General features: G+C 38.9%; 1 protein-coding gene across 1 annotated transcript in view; it reads right to left on the bottom strand.

Annotated features, from left to right (window-relative positions):
* The window catches only part of LOC124719008, a 138,263-nt gene that overhangs the window by 66,043 nt on the left and 58,164 nt on the right, over nucleotides 1-14,056 (bottom strand). Inside the window, exon 5 of the mRNA XM_047244677.1 lies at nucleotides 9,438-9,623. Within this exon, the coding sequence (XP_047100633.1) occupies nucleotides 9,438-9,623 (186 nt within the window). The remainder of the gene's footprint in view (nucleotides 1-9,437; nucleotides 9,624-14,056) is intronic.

The raw sequence follows: 14,056 nt of genomic DNA, 5'->3' as shown, positions 1-14,056 counted from the left end.
CTTACTGCAGCCTAACAATATTTGTTGGCTACGTAAAGGGCAAGTTACTGAATGGTTTTGGTAAATAGAAGAAGTAACCTCCTCCTTAGACAACTTGGGTGCATGACAAGCAAGGAAATATCTGGAGTGCCTTGCAAACGAACACAGTAAGGTACCAGTGGCTTTCCTGAAAGATATTCTCAAACATACAAATGTGATCAATATCTACACGGATATAGAAAAGTAATGTGCGAGTTGATACACAAGGTGTGTCTTCTTTCTGTTGCAAGCTCGATAGCTTTGAAAAAAACATTGCAAGTCAACAATTTATTCATTTTCCAACAATTTCTTGAATATAAAAATAATTCTGGAATAGACATTGCAGTATTTCCGAATTTCCTGTCAGATCTTGGGAAGAAATTTGCAGCAAAATTCTAAGACTTCGCAGAGACAGGGAAGTTGTCAAAATTCTTAAAATCATCCTTTTAAGTTCTTCCAGTGGCAGACTGGACTGATGTTGCTGCAAAGTTTTTCCACCTTTCAAAGCCCTTACTGCAACTGGAGATAATGAACTTGCAGGGAGATATATTCATGCAAACATATAAAACTGCATCTGCTGAAGAATTTTGCAATGCAGCTAATTGCTTGCTGTACTGTAATGCACCATTGCACAGCCAAGTTCACTCAATTGGTTTTCGAGTCTCAAGTGGTTACCGATTTGGAACTGTTGTATTTCTGCACTGACTTCACTGTGTCCCAGGCTTGTTAGTGCTTTATTCAATTCATGAACTTAGTCCATTGCAGACTTACCTACCAAATGGTGCTAGTACACAGTAAACTAGCCTTGAATAGGGAATAAATCCTTTAATTGTAGGAGCACACTTTGCCACCTTTCTGATAAGCTTGAGCTGGTGGCCAGTGCTTAAAAAGAATAGTGTGATTTCCACCAGACCACACTGCATCAAGTAACCCAGCATCAGTAACCTTGCAGAAAGCAAACCTTCAAACTATAGCCCGTAGACGGCTACAGTATCTAGCTCACAAGACCTACCCACTGTCGATTGTAGGTGTTCATTTGCATTAAGATTTGGCCAGGTAATACCGCAGTTCTCCCCTTTTTCTTTTTTTTTTTTTTTTTTTTTGGGCTGCGTTTCCACATGTCCACAAATTTTCTGGACTTGATACTGCACAGAAACAGTGCTGTGTCACCAGGGAACATATATCGACCAGGAGTCAAAGCTGTCACAAACAGATTGCCACAAAGTTCATCAACCCATTAACTGCTTTCAGTGTAATATTACACTTCGCCAACTGACATTCATCTCAATTTTGACAAAATACTACGTTTCTGCACACAGTCTCCTATTTTGTTTGTTTTGGGAGTCACAATTTGTAATATAACCTGTTTATGGTAGGAGCTGCACTCTGTTGGCATCATCAGAGCTATTTTAGTGTTTTCTCTGCTTCCTTTAGCAGGAAGTTTTGTAAACGGCTATTTGGAATGTGGTGACTCGGCAGGTGTTAGAAGTACACATCTAAACATGACCAATTCATTGATGTATTATGCTTGGGATAATCTTGAATGTATTCTTTTGTGACCAGAAGTTTTCAGTGATGAGGAATACTTCAAAATGTCCAGCGAAAGTAGTCAAGCATTCAGTAGCAGCACAATAAGTGACTCCCAGCACTGTGAGTTTGACACTGAAGTTGGTTCATTTACATTCTTTCATTGGCAGAACATAAGGAAATTGAGGTGAATGCATTCTGATGACATTTATGCAGTACCAATAAGTTCATTTACTGGAAATCCAGGATCAAAAGTCACAATAAATGGGTGTGAATGAAAAGTCTGAGAAGTGAAACTACTATGCATATGATAATTACATTCTCTGTCTTATTGAAATACGTTTTCCAGTGTGTGTTGCAACTACAAAGAAAAATGAGAATGCAATAAATAAGGGCACTACTTGTGCATCAAGAAATGTTAAGATTCACATTACCAATACGGAGAGTGTGGTGTTGAACTGTGTGTGGCCATCTGCTAGTAAATCTACCATTCACATAGAAAATTCTAACCTTATGATCAAGATTTTTTTTTTTTAATTATGGCATTCTGAAACACCTTCTGAATAAACCGCAAAATTTCATGTCTGTAAATCAAATACAAATTCAGTTATCCTGCACCCATCCTGCTCATGCTCTCAGAATAAACACTGGGGAATGTGTAAGTGTCCCAAATTGAAAAAATTAAGGAGTTAATACGGACATTGGCATTTAACTGTCTGCAAATGATGTAGTTGTCAAGGAAACAGAGAAGACAGTATTACGTCCTGATGGCATGCTGATATTGAATGATGATTAAAATGTGGAATTGCTCAAGAACATTTATTTCTACAGCATCTGCAAGTTTCCTATGTATTTCTGTCACTAATCAGCTAAAATGGATATGACAATCACATTGTCCATCAAAAACCAAGATCACTCATATTTGCTATGAAGCAGCTATCACTTGGACAATAGGATCATAGCAATTGAACACAAACTCAGATTAATGAAGGATGGGGACAGAAATCAGATGGGTCTTTTTGGAAGAACCATCCCAGCATTTGCTTGACCGGTGGGAAATGTAAATCAGGGTGCCATTAAAGGAATTTGAATTATGGTACTCCAGAATGAGAGTATTGCATCTTATCACTGCAACACCTCGGTTGGTGCCACTGTCATATGAACACAAACAGCTTCCATGCACTGAGCAATGTAACTGCCAATGTGTAGTAGTACTGGAGAACACAATACTGAAAATTAGTGTACAATCCAAAATACAAGTATATTTCATATTCCTAAACCGTCTATTCACCATTTGCATCAACTTTCAGTTTTGCACTGGTATTTCTCATTTTTGATTACTGTTCCGGGATTTTTGATTCATTTTAAATGCCTATTTAACTAATAATGTCAATCAATAATACGGCCTTACTGTAGTGATAACACCACTTCACATCAGATCACTGAAGATATGCACTATCGGGTTAGGCTAGTGCTCGGATAGGTGACCATCCGGTCTGCCGAGCACTGTTGGTTAGCAGGGTGCACTGGGCCCTTGTGAGGCAAACTGAGGAGCTACTCGATTGAGAATTAGCGGCTCTGCTCTCGTAAACTGGCATACGGTTGGGACAGCGGTGTGCTGACCACATGACCCTCCATATCCGCATCCAGTGACGCCTGTGGGCTGAGGATGACACGGTGGATGGTGAGTACCTTTGGGCCTTTGTGGCCTGTTTGGATGGAGTTTTGTTTTTATATGCGAGTCTGAACTGGTGCTGTGAACATATTTGTAACTATGTCTCCCAAAAATATATACCGTATTTACTCGAATCTAAGCCGCACTCGAATCTAAGCCGCACCTGAAAAATGAGACTCGAAATCAAGGAAAAGAAATTTTCCCGAATCTAAGCCGCACCTGAAATTTGAGATTCGAAATTCAAGGGGAGAGAAAATTTTTAGGCCACATCTCCAAATCGAAACAAAGTTGGTCCATTGTAATATGAGACACAATTTACGTCGAATGAATGACGATACAGCTACAGTAGTTTGGTTCGAGTCATAAGCTTAGCAGTTATGCTTTACCAGGTAGCCATTGCTATGCGTCAGGCGCTCCGTCCGTATTTATACGGGTACCCTTCCTTTTTTTCACGTGCTTAATCTGGTTTGAATTGATTGCTTATTTTTCTTTGATCTGATAAGCACCGTTTTCTTTGTTATAGGTGTTTACGTCACTCTAAGCTGAAAATTCATTACTGTACTGTGTCATGCATTGTTTGTCCTATTCTGATAGTGCGTGTTTACAGCCTGTCACCGCTCGCGGCATGGCTTGCTTTTGTGCTTTTGTGTGCACTACCACCGCTTACAACTAAAAAAGAGAAAGAGAGAGAGAGAGAGAGAGAGAGAGAGAGAGAGAGAGATCATCTCATTAGCGAAACAATGGCAAGAAACTGCTATTTGTTGTTACTTACACTGCTGCTTTCTTTGATAATGATCGACAAGAACCAAATAATAGACTGCGTATGATAGAAGATGTTCTGAACCAGAGTTTAGCGAAAATTTTTCTCCATTTGAAAATCTTTGCAGGCGCCTCTTTAGTACATTACATTCTGCACAGAAATTAGAGTCATCTTAGATTTAAAAATCTAGTCAATTGCTGTGCTTCATTTCTGACTGTATCACTATTAGGCATAAGAATAATACAAACATAAACATGGCATGATATGTATATTCTTCCGCGTTTGCTGTTGTCTCACTCTAGTTTCGTAGTTTATTAGGCAGACAGGATTTAAATGAAATAGCAGCAAACACAAAACAATACACGGCAAAATGTTTATATTCGTATTATTCTTATGGTGAAGAGAATACTGCATGTGATTCACAATTCATAAAAGTTTCTATTAGCAACCATCTCTTCTCACAGGTAGGAAAAAATTCAGAACGTAGAGTTGGCCATATTGACAAGTAGAGTTGGCCATATTGACAAACATCTCAAACAGTCTTGCCAATTGGATTTTTGTAGTACATTGAAATGCTGCTACATTCGAAGATGAACAATACGGAATTTGTATTTACTTCATTGGAAGCTCGACTTCCACCTTTTTTTTTTCAATTTATTTACTGACGCAGAGGATTTGGTGCCAGTATTTATCTTTGTGCCTACAAAGGATGCCTGTATAGCGCTACATATATTCGATGGCAGAAGTTAGTTGTGGCGGCACCCACCAACATTTTTCAGAACTTCCGCTTGCTTTGCACTTGATTCTAAGCCGCAGGCAGTTTTTTTGATTACAAAAACCGGAACAAAGTGCGGCTTAGATTCGAGTAAATACGGTAAAACGTGTGTGAAGATTGCAAGCGATTATTATTATTATAAAATACTAACCAAGGACCACTTAATTCTGTTTCCAAGTTAAGTGTCCAAACAATGTTCACAACATTACTGTCATATGGTGGTACGTTTCAGACAATCTTGCCAAGTAAATCGTTTGGCGATTTAATTTTATAAAAATATCTAATTTTTGGTGATGTTTTGATGAAGTATGATTATGTTAGAACTGCTTATCAGGCATCTTTGAACTATACACACTATACAAGAAATTCGCGTTCACAAAATAGAAAAGTGCTTGATCTTCACATCTCTATACACGATACAGCAATGATATTCTTCAAACGAGATGGCTCTGAATGGAAAACAAACAATGTGTTCACACCTACTACACAGAGCAGTACAAGAAGAGGAATGAGAGGGAGGCATATCCCATTGACTGAAGAATCCTTCAAAAAAGCAGCTCGGTACTTAGGTAACTTGTGACTAAGAAATATACTGAAAAACTTACAGAGCGTTGACACATCAGAAAATTTCCAAAGAAGTGAGCCGTCCCGGTTCATATTGATCAAATGATCACTAGATTGTGGTACTAGTGCAGGATCTTTGGTAGTTCTCTGTGCGAGGAGCCTTGACTGGCACCAAGGTGGACAGTTAAAATTTGCTGGCCGAACTGGAAGAAGAACTTGTGCTGGTTTATATCAGTTGTCTGGAGCTGATAGTAAACAGCTTTTAAAGAGCACAAATCTCATCCTGCGAAGACAGTGTTTTGGGTTGGCTGTGGTGGTGATGAGACTCTGGAAATTTGCCTGTGCTGAGCGTGTGGAGATTTTGAGCATCACTTCGCTACCGATTCATCAAATATTTTTGTTAGACTCTTTTTGTTGTTTCTGCAGCTTATTGGGTAACGTTGTAGTGCTGTGATTAGTTTCTCCTCCCTGGAAGGTCTGCTGTGTTCACTGTTCATGGGGGTTTGCCGCGAAAGAACTGAAGTTTATCTTAATGGAAGCAACTCTGTTTGATTACAGACGTTAGTTGCAACTATTTGAAAAATGTGTGGAAGTTGCATAGTCTGTGTTGCAAAGCTAGTGGAGTTATATTAATCAGAATGGCCTGTTTAAACTGCTCATATTTTGAGTAGCTTACCATTTACCATGTCTAGGGCTGAAATGTGTGTTATTTTCCCTTTTAAATACAGCGAAGTTTAATTTTATTAGAGTGGCTTTTGACTGTACTTATTTTAGTTAAGCATTTAGTGGTGTTAACCTAATTTAACCAGTGCCTTTAACTGTAAAAATTATAGTTAAGAATTTGTAAAACATTTTGATGGGGTTGTTAGTTGACCCAATGAGAGATTTTCTATTTTAAATTCTGTTAAAATAAGAATGTACTTTTCCACTGTAATTATGGTCAGCCTGGTAATATCAAGTTTGACATCTGAAATTCAGTTGCTTAGCCATTTGAAATGGAGTTTACATTGGTAAGAACTATCCGATCTGTTACTTGTGGCTGGTGTCTTATTGCAAAACATGTTAGAAGTTCACGACTTTGAATTTTATTCCATTTCAAAATAGTGTTTAATGACTGCTCATGCTGCATAATTAGTACAAGTAACTGTCTGACAATTCTGGGAGCACGTAAGCTTTATTTGTTTCCTTATTGCCGTAATAAGAATGCTACCAAGGGGTTAAGTGCTTGGTTGCTGATAACCATAATCGCTGATTGGGCACATCCTTGTTTTTTATTTGTTTATGTTTGGCTCCTAATTGGTAATACAATGAAATATGTTCCACCCGTTGTAAAACAGTGCACTATTACTAGTTTTCTAAGGTTAGTTCTTAGTCTGTTGTACGAGACCTGTCCCATCCACCAGCATCCCCACGGGTGGTGAGTTCACACTGCCCACCCTGTCTGTCGTGTTATCCCGCCTGTCACGAGGCTGAATTGTATCTGCATAACTTCTAATTCTGAACTTATGTCACCAATGGATCTGACACACTGCTTGTGCAGTTACTGTTAATTGTTACCAAATTTTGTTATGCTGCCAACCATAGGAATGTACTGTATACACAAATCTCAGCTTTTTATTAATGTCTACCATGTTTAAATTGCAGTTTGTCTGAATCATTTGTATTCAGAACTTGTATTTAAAATTGGAGAAATACTCAGCAACAGTACAGCCTAGACAGGGGCCAGTGATATACTTACATATCTCATGCAACAATGCCGTCGACAGTTGCAGTGAGATATGCCGGAAATGAAATGATGAGTGTCAACTGCCAGTTCTGTGCAGTCAATGAGATCGCAATGAGTAAATGACTTGTTTGGAAGCATAGATGAAGACATCTTGTCACATTCTCACATCAATATAGATGCTAAATCCTCTACATATTTGGATAAAACAGTTGTGTTCTCAGGCCTTACGGCAATTACAATATCAGAAATCAGAACATATTTGTAAGAAACAGCCAAATATGATCATCAAAATACAGAGCGAAGCAAAAACATGTTAATGTTAAGTGGGTGTTATCTTTTTTGTTTTTTTGCAGATTAAACCATAGCCTCTTGATATTCAGTAATGAAGGAAGACAACTACCTGGATGGAGGTCTTTTAGTCCCCAAGCATCATACAAGAAAATTTCGAGGCCTGAACGGACAGGACGCACCGTCTTGCCTGACAACTGGAAGGACCTATGAGAAGTTTGGAAGGACGAGCTCCATTCAAGACAATTGCAAGGCAAACAGTGGTACAAACAGATCTGTCCGAACTAGAAAGAACATCATCCTCACCCAGGAAGCAATGGCAGCCAGCTCAACCAAGTTCACACAGACTTTCTCAAGAGACTAACATTTCTCAAAGGTCAGTGGTTAAAATTTTGCACCACGATTTAGGAATGAAGACATATCTCTTGTAGATGGTGCAGCAGCTCACACAAATGTGGGCAAGCAACCATGTGTGAGTGCTGCACGAATCATCTTGGGACTGTTGCACATGGAGCCTGATGTTCCATTCACGTTTCCTGATGAAGCAATGTTCGATATCAGTGGTCATGTGAACTAGTATAACAGTGTCATCTGGGCGACCGAGCACCATCTTTAACGTCTTGCTTAGGTGATGGTCAATGGCATGTACAAATTTTTAAAAAATGCATTACACTGTGCACTGTGCTGTCTGTAATATTGTCATTTTATTTTGCTAATGGTCTTGGTTCTAAACCATCATCAATGGCAGGAAAATTATCACAGATTTATCACATGTCATACATGCTTTAAAATAAGTTATCACAGGAAACCATAACTGCCAAGATAATATAAAATGAAAAATTGTTAGCGTGTTACAATTTTTTATTCTATATAGCTTGGCTACAGGAAGTTACTATCATTGAGCACCTACAGGAGGATACAAGATGACGTAGATAAAATTTCTTGTTTGTGTGATGAATGGCAACTAGCTCCAAATGTAGAGAAAGGTAAGTTAATGCAGATTAGCAGGAAAAACAACCCGGTAATGTTTGAATACAGCATCAGTAGTGTGTTTCTTGACAGTCACATCGATCAAATATCTAGGTGTAGCACTGCAAAGTAATATGACATGGTATGAGCATGAAAGGATTGTAGTATGGAAGGGCAATGGCTGACTTCAGTTTATTGGGAGAATTTTAGGAAAGTGTCCTTCATCTGTACAGGAGACCCATATAGAACACAAGTACGACCCATTCTTGAGTACCGCTCAAGTGTTTGGGATCTGCAACAGGTCAGATAAACAGAAGACATCGAAGCAGTTCAGAGGCGGACTGTTAGATTTGTTACCAGTAGGTTCGATCAACATGCTAGATGCTTTGGGAACTCAAATTGGAATCCCTGGAGGGAAGGTGACTTTCCCTCCCCCCCCCCCCTCAAGAATCACCATTGAGAACATTTAGAGAATTGGCATCTCAAGCTGGCTCCAGAGCAATTCTACTGCCGCCAACATACATTTTGCATAAGGGGCATGAAGATAAGAGAAATAGAGTTCATACAGAGGCATATATACATTCATTTTTCTCTCACTCTTTTGTGAGTGGAACAGGAAAGGAAATGAATAGTAGTGGTACAGGGTGCCCTCTGCCACACATCATATGGTGACCTGCGACAGTTGCATGTAGATGTAGGTAAGTGTGACTTCATGCTTTGATTATGATAAGATAACCTGCAGTTTATCTCTCATGTGATTTAGTGGATACTGTCTCTTTCTCTCACATACATAATAGATATGTGCACAATAGGCAATAAATGTGTGTGTGTTAACACACATACATGATGATGAAAGTGGCACTGACAAACTTCCACAGCTGGTAGTGTGGATGAAAATGAGGAAAATATGTCTAGTAAACACGGGATCTAAAATGCACAGCTTATGAGCTATTATCACTTTTTCGTCTCCACTACTGTGAAGCACATCTCTTCTACTGAAGAAGTGCAAACAGCTCCTAAGACACACATTTCACAGCCGATGTTTACCTGCCACTTTTTGTCAGCTTTTGGTCCATACTACCAATTCAGAAAGTTTCATCCTATATATGACACATATAGACATTGCATAACTTACCTGAATGCCAGAGGAACAATTCCTGTTAAAGACGAGTCCAAGGACATTGACGTGAGTTCTTGCAGGTTCTGAAGCTTTCCCAGAGCAACAAATGCCTCACGCGCCTCATTGCGAGGCACGTCATACTGGTAAAGTTCGAGACGTTCCAAGGTGTCTGCACACACTGTTAGCAGTGGGACGATACATCTGCAAAAATGACAGTGAACCAGATTGTAATATTTATTTATCCATTTATTTTACCTAGCCTTCATGCACTCTCTTACATCCATCCAGACATTCCTAATGAGTTTACATTACAATAGTTGTAGTAAATAAATAACACATAATAATAATAATAATTAATAATAATAATAATAGCAGATTTAGTAGGAAGAAACAAATTACAGGCAACTCCATCCTTTGTGGATGACATCGTGGTACTCTTGCACGCCCTGAGGATGCGACCATCCACATCAGGAAGCAGAAAAGTTGACCAAGTAATATGCATGACATGTAATACCTCAACTAATACTGAGAACAAAATAAAAAATTTGGAGGCCTGAGACTGTTCCCTGAGGAAGAAGTAGTTGCAAACACGTTGTGTCTGAGCACAGTACTTGAAGAGATCACATGATTTAATGATAAAAACAGCTGATGATGGTGAAACATTTAATATATATGACATAAGGACTCTTATGGTTATGATGGAGTGTCTAGCAGAATATTAAAGTACTGTGCTGGACGTTAGCCCTGTATTTAGCCACATTTGTAATTTTTCCTTTAGGAATGGTCAGTTTCCTGAGTGATTAAAATACTCAGTAGTAAAGCCGCTTTTTAAAAAGGGAGAAAGGGATAATGTAGATAATTTTAGACCCATTTCTATGCCATCAGTACTCCTGTTCCTTATTTATATAAATGATACGCCCTCTAGTAATACGGTAGCTCTAAAACATTTCTGTTTGCTGATGACACTAGCTTTGTAGTAAAGGATGTTGTGTGCAACATTGGCTCGGTTTCAAACAGTGCAGTACATGACCTACGTTCATGGCTTGTAGAGAATAAACTAACACTAAATCACAGTAAGACTCAGTTTCTAACATACAATTCAACAAAACCTGACATTTTAATGTCACAGAACAGGCTTATGATTAGTGAAACTGAACGTTTCAAATTTCTAGGTGTTCAGATAGATAGTAAGCAGGCTTAATACTGCCATTTTTACTATTCGAACGGTATCAGAAGTGAGTGATCGTTCGACACGAAAATTAGTCTACTTTGCTTATTTTCATTCACTTTGTCGTATGGTATTATATTTTGGGATAACTCTTCCCATTCTACAAGGATATTTTTGGCTCAAAAACAGGCAGTTCAGGTAATAAGTGGTGTAAGTTCGCGAACCTCTTCTCGACCCCTGTACACTAGTCTGGATATTTTGACAATGGCCTCTCAATATATATATTCCTTACTGTCATTTCTGGTTAACAATATTAGCTTATTCCCAAAAATAAGCAGCTTTCACTTGGTTAATACTTGGCAGAAATGAAACCTGCATTTGGATCGGACTTCCTTAACTCTGGTGCAAAAAGGTGTGCAGTATACTGCTGCGTCCATTTTAAATAAGCTACCACTCAAATTCAAAAATCTTAGCAGTAATCCACACACTTTCAAATCAAAACTGAAGAGTTTCCTCATGGATATTCCTTATATTCTGTCAAGGAGTTCCTTGAAAAATTAAGCTGATTCTTGTTGTATTGTCGACTGCGTTTACTTAAACTTATGAAGTGACTTTTTTCGGGATCATAAGCATTTATTTCGATCTGTTACTAGTTTTATGTTGTAATTTCATGTACTGACACGTTCCATGACCTTTGAGATTTGCTCCTCAATTTGGTTCCACGGAACTTGATGTGTAAATAAAATAAAAAAATTAAAATAAATAAAAAATAAAATAAATAAATAAATAAAAAAATAAGGGGTGACCAAAACCTTTAGTGTCAAAATCACACACATGAGAGAGGATCAAAGACAGTACTTCAAGAAACAGGACTAATATTTGTAAATGAATATTTCGTTAAATTGTACAGGAAAATGGACTAGAGTGCTTCTATTAAACTAAATAAAGTTTCACTAGAAAAAACTGAGGCGTACATCCCACTGGACACACTCACCTGTCCTAAGACCTGCGATAATTAATAGGGTTACAGTACGGTGGAGTAAAGAACATCAGGTGGTGGCTGCTGAGTACTTTGGTAAGATGCAGAGACTGGCCTGCTTAGCCACAACAGGTGGAATTAGCAGCACATCCATTGTTCGTATGGAGAACATTCCGGACACCTTTGGGTTACAATGGAGACAGTGGTAGGGGCATACAGGTTAAAAACTGGTAATATATGGAAATCTTTATAATACCCAGCACCTCACACCAGCATAGTGTGGTAAGTATAGGAATGGTTGAGAAAGTGCCGGTTGACCATATAGTTACTTCCAGCTGCTTCAGTAAACCTTTCTATATAATTATAGGAGGTAGGGAACAGTAGAGGAAAACCGTGACATTGTTCAGGAAACATAATCCGCTTTGCTGATGAGTCAAAAACAGACAAAGGTGGTGGGGCTAGGTATATTGGATACAGCCTAGACCAGAAAGCACAATCTCTCTAGGCAAGCCAGGTATGGTATTCCAGGTGGAGATCTTCACAATCAGAAAGTGCACAGAGGAGAATCTACACAGATGCTACAAAGATCACGGCATTTAGATTCATTCAGGCAGCTGAGCAGCTCTGAAACCTGTATCATCCCCTGCAATGAGATCAAAGATCACTGCAGAATGCCATGAAGGCCTCGCGAGACTACCGTATTTACTCGAATCTAAGCCGCACCTGAAATTTGAGACTCGAAATTCAAGGGGAGACAAAAGTTTTAGGCCGCATCTCCAAATCGAAACAAAGTTGGTCCATTGTAATATGAGACACAATTTAGATCGAATGAATGATGATACAGCTACAGTAGTTTGGTTCGAATCGTAAGCTTAGCAGTTACGCTTTGCCAGGTAGCCATTGCTATGCGTCACGCGCTCCGTCCTTATTTATACAGGTACCCTTCCTTTTTCACGTGCTTCGTCTGGTTTGAATTGATGTCACTCTAAGCTGAAAATGCATTACTGTACTGTGTCATGCATTGTTTGTTGCATTCTGATGGTGCGTGTTTACGGCCTGTCGCCGCTCGCGGCATGGCTTGCTTTTGTGTGCACTACCACCGCTTACAATTAAAAAGGAGAAAGAGAGAGAGAGAGAGAGAGAGAGAGAGAGAGAGAGAGAGAGAGAGAAATCGTCTCATTAGCGAAACAATGGCAAGAGACTGCTATTTGTTGTTACTTACACTGCTGCTTTCTTTGCTAATGATTAACAAGAACCAAATAATAGACTGCGTATGATAGATGTTCTGAACGAGAGTTTAGCGAAAATTTTTCTCCGTTTGAAAATCTTTGCAGGCGCCTCTTTAGTACATTACATTCTGCACAGAAATTAGAGTCATCTTAGATTTAAAAATCTAGTCAATTGTCGTGCTTCATTTCTGACTGTTTCACTATTAGGCATAAGAATAATGCGAATATGATATGTATATTCTTCCGGGTTTGCTGTTGTCTCACTCTAGTTTCGTAGTTTATTAGGCAGACAGGATTTAAATGAGATAGCAGCAAACACGAAACAATACATGGCAAAATGTTTATATTCGCATTATTCTTATGGTGAAGAAAATACTGCATGTGATTCACAATTCATAAAAGTTCCATTTAGCAACCATCTCTTCTCACGGTAGGAAAAAATCCAGAATGTAGAGTTGGCCATATTGACAAACATCCCAAACAGTCTTGCCAGTCGGATTTTCGTAGTACATTGAAATGCTGCTGCTACATTCGAAGATCAACAATACGGAATTTGTATTTACTTCGTTGGATAATGTACGAAAATGCAGTGGTCGAAACTCGGGGCGGAGAAAAAAGCTCGTCTTCCACCTTTTTTTTAAATTTGTTTAATGACGCAGCAGTTTTGGTGCCAGTATTTATCTGTTTGCCTACAAAGCATGCCTATGTAGCGGTACATATATTCGACGGCAGAAGTTAGTTGTGGCGGCACCCACCAACATTTTTCAGAACTTCCGCTTGCTTTGCACTCGACTAAGCCGCAGGCTGTTTTTTGGATTACAAAAACCGGAAAAAAGTGCGGCTTAGATTCGAGTAAATACGGTATAGGAAAGCTGATCACTCAGGAATCTGTGGCGATGAACAAGCTGATAGGTGATGGTTAAATGAAATTATAAAACTGAATAAAAAACAAAAATGTGGAAGGCTAATGATGCCAAAGCCATGTTTTAAGAGAAGTTCTGTAATCCTGGGCTTCAATAAGAGGCAGATTAAGTTTCGTGCCTGGTCATAGGAACTTCAGGAAACACCTGCACACAATGGGAATAGAGAAAGAAGATCCTAAGAGCAGACTATGTGGTGTAGCGGACAAAACTGTACCAAAAGGTGCACAATATTTGGGTCACAAATTCCTGAACAGATTGTGTGTATCAAAGACATACTAAAGGGACTCCCATTGCTCTTAAAGAGGATTGGCCAGTTTTACTAGAATGGCATGGAG

Source organism: Schistocerca piceifrons, chromosome 10 (assembly GCF_021461385.2).
Source record: "Schistocerca piceifrons isolate TAMUIC-IGC-003096 chromosome 10, iqSchPice1.1, whole genome shotgun sequence".
In the NCBI taxonomy this organism is placed as follows: domain Eukaryota; kingdom Metazoa; phylum Arthropoda; class Insecta; order Orthoptera; family Acrididae; genus Schistocerca; species Schistocerca piceifrons.
Note: the sequence above shows the minus strand (reverse complement) of the source record. Positions and strands in the feature narration are given on the sequence as shown.